The 5,489-nt window shown below is 46.9% G+C and overlaps 1 protein-coding gene across 1 annotated transcript; it reads left to right on the top strand.

The window, feature by feature from the left end:
• Positions 1 to 4,466: 4,466 nt before the first annotated feature.
• On the top strand, positions 4,467 to 4,841 carry NGA_0641800 (uncharacterized protein; the record flags this gene model as incomplete). Its single annotated transcript, XM_005855489.1, has 2 exons — positions 4,467 to 4,649; positions 4,776 to 4,841. Coding segments are annotated over exons 1-2 (198 nt in total), but the record flags the coding sequence as incomplete, so codon positions are not given.
• Between the last annotated feature and the right edge of the window lie 648 nt (positions 4,842 to 5,489).

Raw genomic sequence — 5,489 nt, 5'->3', positions numbered from 1 at the left:
CTTGGAGAGGGTGAAGAGGGTGGTGCTCATGAAGTGGGGGTCAAGGAAGTAGCTAGAGGGAGGGAGGGAGGGAAGAAGAATGTATCGTGTCAGTGGGTGGCAATGGAGCAGGTAGGACTGCTCATAGGGAGGGAGGAAGGGAGGGAGGGATAAACGAGGGCGAAAGGAGGAAGGAAGGGCTGGGAACCGAGCGCAGAGGAAGGAAGGGAGGGAGTTTAGAGGGAGGAAGGAAGGGGGGACAAAGCCTCTGGAAGCCTACGTACGGGTAGCTCTCTCTATAAATGGTAATGCCGAGGAGCCCCACGATGCATGTGAAGGAAGAGAAGAGTAAATAATCGTTGTCCCGTAGGCCTAGTTGCAACCCCCCCGCGGCAACGAGGAGGGAGAGGTAGGCTTGCCCGGCGAAATTGGAGGCAGAGGTGCAGAAGCGATTGTTGTCCAGATGAAGATTACCTTGTGTGAAGGGAGGAAGCGTGGGAGGGAGGGAGGAAGAAGGAAGGGAAGAGAAAATCAGCGGGAGAGGAGGAAGAGAGACGGTGTTAAATATCCGCACTTTCATGTCGAAGAGCTCCCTTTCTTTAATGATGATCTTGAACTGGACTTTTCTTCCTTTCATCAAGAGTAAAAACTCTGTCACGGGGTTCAGTGCTCCGCCCGACAAAAAGAGAGAGGGTGTGGTATGGACCTATCTTGCTTCGAATGGCAACACTCGCACCTACCTATGTTGGGCACGGTCAGGCATTTGGGCCAATCTTCAGGGCCGTACGATCCTTCCCGGGCATAAATATGAGCATACAAACAGGTGAAGATGAAGGACGTGATGCACAAAGGTGCGACAAGAAGGGGGAAAATAATGCGAAGGAGCTGTCCGTGGGGCGCCAGGGTGTATGTAAAAATACAACAGAGTAAGTTAATAAACATTTCAATCATAAGAGACTCAGTTTCCTAACGGGCTTGTTGCCGCTCCTCCAGATACAGCTTGCCCGCCCGTAGCTACAAGAGCTTGAGTGTACCTTCAAGCTCTCTTGGGATGCTTTGCTGGTTCGTCGATGAAGCCGGCGTTTTAACTCCGGACTTCGGCAGGTAAGTAGCGAAGAATCATCGTAGACTATGTCGGATGAGTCCTTCATCTGTAATATTTTTCAAATGTGATCGAGGAAGGATGAATTAGTATGCTCCGGCCTTAGATGCGAGGGTAAGTGAGGTCATGTCAGGGTGAAGCCTGCTGATAATGACCCCGGCTCCTCACTACTCAGAACCCCATCTCATACTTTGAAATCACCTCCTATGTTGTATAGTAGCCTATCTCTATATGAGGAGTTTGCTTCGTGAAACGGAAAGATTTAGCCAAGACGCGTCGTCGTCAAGGACGGCTCCTAGGATACTTTCTCTGTTAACGGCCTTCCGCCCGTTGGAAATGTGGGTTTATTACTAAAAGCAAAATTTGCCCCACAAGTGTTGAAAAGGGGGCGGAAAGTCCATTTCGCGACGTATTTGATTTCTGCTTAATTTGTTATCACCACATTTTTTTCTTCTTAAAATCTGTCAATTCCTGCTTACAGTGTCAACTGGGAGAGGATCTCTTCTCGTCATGCTTCTCTCCCATTGACGCTTCTGTCCAATTTTATTCTTTTCTTCTTTTTAGTCACCCCAGGTTCGGTTTTGAAATATTTGACCCTTTATCACATACCAGCAAAATGTTTTCCCTGGGGTAACAGTTTCCAAGATTTTACAGCTCTAATCCACCCGCACGACGCTCTGACGCTTTGTCTTGTTGATACGAACATCAGGAGAGGAGGTGGTGAAGTGAACCATGAAGGTAGAGCACAGGACCATTGCGCTGCCAATAATGCCAAGCAGAGGATACACCTTTTTGTAAATTTGCAGATGTGTGAGACGTCAGATATTCATTGGGTTGAGAAATGATACATAAAAATGTTGAAATAGGAACACTTTTGGAGAAAGGTAAAGCATATCTCAGTTGCATACGCGGCAATGGGTGCTAAAAGTAGCATCGCGTGTAGACGCGTCACTTTTATGGGCTTGGCATCCACATCTTTCGCAACCAAATATTAAAGGAAATGATCGCGTGATAGATGGTTGGAATTGAAAAACCAAGCAAAGCGCAGGTACTGGCGGTCCGTCACGCGTCGCAGATTTGAACCAAAGGACAAGACAAGGTGCTCACGTACTGCAGGGTCCCGGAGCCAGGCAGAGCGACCGGTAGAGGCATGCCGATGGACAATGTGCCGGGCATGATTGCTGTATTTGTACATGAGGTTAGGGGTAGGCTTATGAGCTCTGCCTCCATTCATTCGAGGTTGTGTTCTTGACACCCTCAATATAAACTCACCTAGCCATAGGCATAGAGCGAGAGGCTTTGAAGAGGGCGGCACGGAACATGTTTGATTTTTTTGGTGTATCTGGAATGCTTCTTGAATTTGGATGGTATGAAAGAGGGTGTCAAGAGTTAGGTCTTTCTTGGAGTCAAGTCGAAGAAAACGTCTAAATATACCACTAGACTGTTCTTCCGGCCCTCTGACGAAAATGCAAATGATGAACCCAGCCGATCGTATTTTTCTTTGCATAGTGAAAGCACATCTGTCTATGGCGCGGAATGTCCTGTAAGCGATATTATTTCATCTGCATTGACATTTTTCTGCTTCGCTCGATCCGTTAAATAGTGGAGCGATCAAGACGCAGATCAGAAGGCAGCAAAATTTTACTTGCAGTTTCGAAGCAAACGCTAGCGAGCCAATGCTGAAGCAGCTTGACTAGGATCCAGTTTGGAAGGGGCAACAAGCAATACAGTGGGGGAAAGCGTAGACAAGTGTGACACGACCTACGGCGGTGTCAATATCACGAACAGATAAAAAAGATGGTTGAAGTTGAAGCTGCTGGTGCCGTTTCTCCCTTTGGTTCAAATTCCTTCTTTGCGCGCACTGTTCTCCAAGGAACTTGGGGGGAAAATGTACGTTCTTTGCCTGCCATGCCCAAATTTCGGTTTTAAAAGAATTTGTACGAAGCCGTATGAATGTAAGCCAACTGTTTTGTTTGATTTTACGGACGGATGTAAACCAGGTACTGCACTGCTTTGTATTCAACAGCAATCAAACCAATTTTAAGCGCCATGAGTGCAGCATCTGGGCGGTAGTATCCTTTCTATATTGCCGCAGACAAATAGTTGGTAACAGAAGCCCGAAAAATGGATGGAATATATTATGTCACCTTTCGGGGTGGTACAGCAATGGTCGAGACTCTGAAGCGAGGCGGTACGCTGCAATCTCAAGTACTGACGTAATCCCCCTACGAAGTTTCATTTAACAAGTAGAGCGAAGATATGAAACGGTTTTTAAAATTGATAATGAAAGTATCTATTTTGCTCAGAAGCGTTTTATTTGGAAGAGTCCAGGGCGCTCGCTCTGACATTCTGTCCTCTGAATACCTTTTCTCAAAAAGTATCCACCCTCTCTTTCATGACTATTGTATCTACAGCTGTTCGTGCGGTTAGGCAATCTACTGCAACTTTACATGTCTTCGCATCGTCATAACTTTATCAGTTCCTGAGTAAGGAGCCAGAAGTGGGGGGGCAGAGTTCGGTAATGCAGCACAGAAGAGTTCTCTCATTCAGTGATTTCGTTGCCCCGTCTCAATCAGATCTATGGAGCTAAATATAAGAATATCCAACGAAAAAGGTCAACGGTTATATGGCTATGCATCGGATGCAATCTGTTGAAACAATCTGGCAAACTTCGATGTCACTGCACAACCTCCTCTCTCCGTTCCTTTATTTCCTTTCTAAGGTACGTGCAAATCTTATCAGATTTAAGATGTTGGATATGACGTGGCATTTACTATGCTTTACTGCGAGCGATGAAAATATATAGAAGATGAATCGTCGAGCAGCGACCAAATACCCTAATGTGCACCTCTTCTTCATGTATCATTTTCATGGATTGCAATGCCATGGAAGGCATAGTGCTTAAAAGATGGAACAGTAGTACCTCTCGAAAATAGAATTAAAGCTATAACAAAAGCTTTATTCCTGATTATGCCTTTAACTTAGGAAAAAGGTTCATGTGCGCGTGCGATTGGCAATCGCGGAAGCAAGTTGCCTGCGTGGCCCATGGCAACATTATTTAGCGCAAAGACAGGCCGTGCCGTAGACCTTAAGCTTTTATTTACGGCGAGATTGTTTGTTTTTTATCTTGTGAACATATTCATCTCCATTTTCATATCTTGTGAGTCTAAATTTAACATTTTCTTAGGATACGTGCATTATGGGTTGTACCACGTACCCCCTCGATCTCCATGCCCTCCCTTGAAGGCCAGGAACCATGCTCTTTCAACAAAAAGACAAGGGCCACGAGAATTGCAGAAGGAGTCTGGACGTCCTCTCACGATGCTTTGAAATAAATTTACATTGCACTACTCTCCTCGTTTTTCTCCTTCCGTCCTCGTGATTAAACAGTGTGTTTCGTCTCGTCGGCGCATGAGCCGTTTCTTGCAAAAGTCTCATGTCTGAAGACAACCCTGCCACGCGCTCTCCACCCGCTTCAACCACCGCGACCAATTGGTTCGGAAGTTTTAGTGCAGACATTGGCAGAGCCTTTGAGACAGCCCGGGATCAAGTCGTGAAGGCAGCAGATGTACGTGCTTGAGGACTAGAGAGGGAGGAGCGAGGGAAGACGGGACAGGAGAGTCTTGGGAAATGTCTCTTTATCTGCGAAAGGCAAGAAAGCGATTACCTCTTATCTTTTCTCGCACATAACCAGGAAGCCTCTCCTGCATTTACCTCCGCCATGGACGCTGTGAAACTGCGTGCTGTAAAATTAAAAGAGGTACTGCTCCTCTCTCTCCTCTCCTGCATGAGGCAGGAATCTACTTCTTCCATCGCATGCACTTATCACATTAAAATACACTGATTTTGTCAAGCTAGTTCCAAGTCCCAGCATTAGTTATTTCAATTCCAATGATAATTAGATCATTTGGTAGGCAACGCTTTTCACCTCCAGTCGTCATTTCCTCTCTCTCTTCCGATTTTCCTCCCCGATATCCTTCCACCTAGGAGGCTGTTCAAGCTGCTCAGGCCCTCCATCAGGTTGCTGAGAAAGCTGCACAGGAAATCAGCGCCGAAGAAGCTCGAATCAAGGCATCTTCGTCCGCAGCCGTTCCCCCATCTTCGCTTGTAAGCTTGCTGCCTTGGGAGGCGAGTGATGAAAGTCAAGAAATCTTGACCCAGCCGTTGATGGAGCAAATTCTGGCCATTTCTCACGACGAGGCAACCTTTGCGCCCCTGCATGCGGAAGAAGAGGAGCAGTTTGGCCCGTTTGACCTGGAAAATTACGTCACGGTCATTACCCGGCTCCTGAGCTTGGACCCTGCCTTGGAGAAAATGCACGCCCGACTGGGCGGACGCGGGAGGGAGGAGAAAGAATTTTGGCAGTCGTATTTTTACCGGTGTGCCTGTTTGCGTTCGGGGTGTGGGA

Source organism: Nannochloropsis gaditana, assembly GCF_000240725.1.
Source record: "Nannochloropsis gaditana CCMP526 unplaced genomic scaffold scaffold183, whole genome shotgun sequence".
In the NCBI taxonomy this organism is placed as follows: Eukaryota; class Eustigmatophyceae; order Eustigmatales; family Monodopsidaceae; genus Microchloropsis; species Microchloropsis gaditana.
Note: the sequence above shows the minus strand (reverse complement) of the source record. Positions and strands in the feature narration are given on the sequence as shown.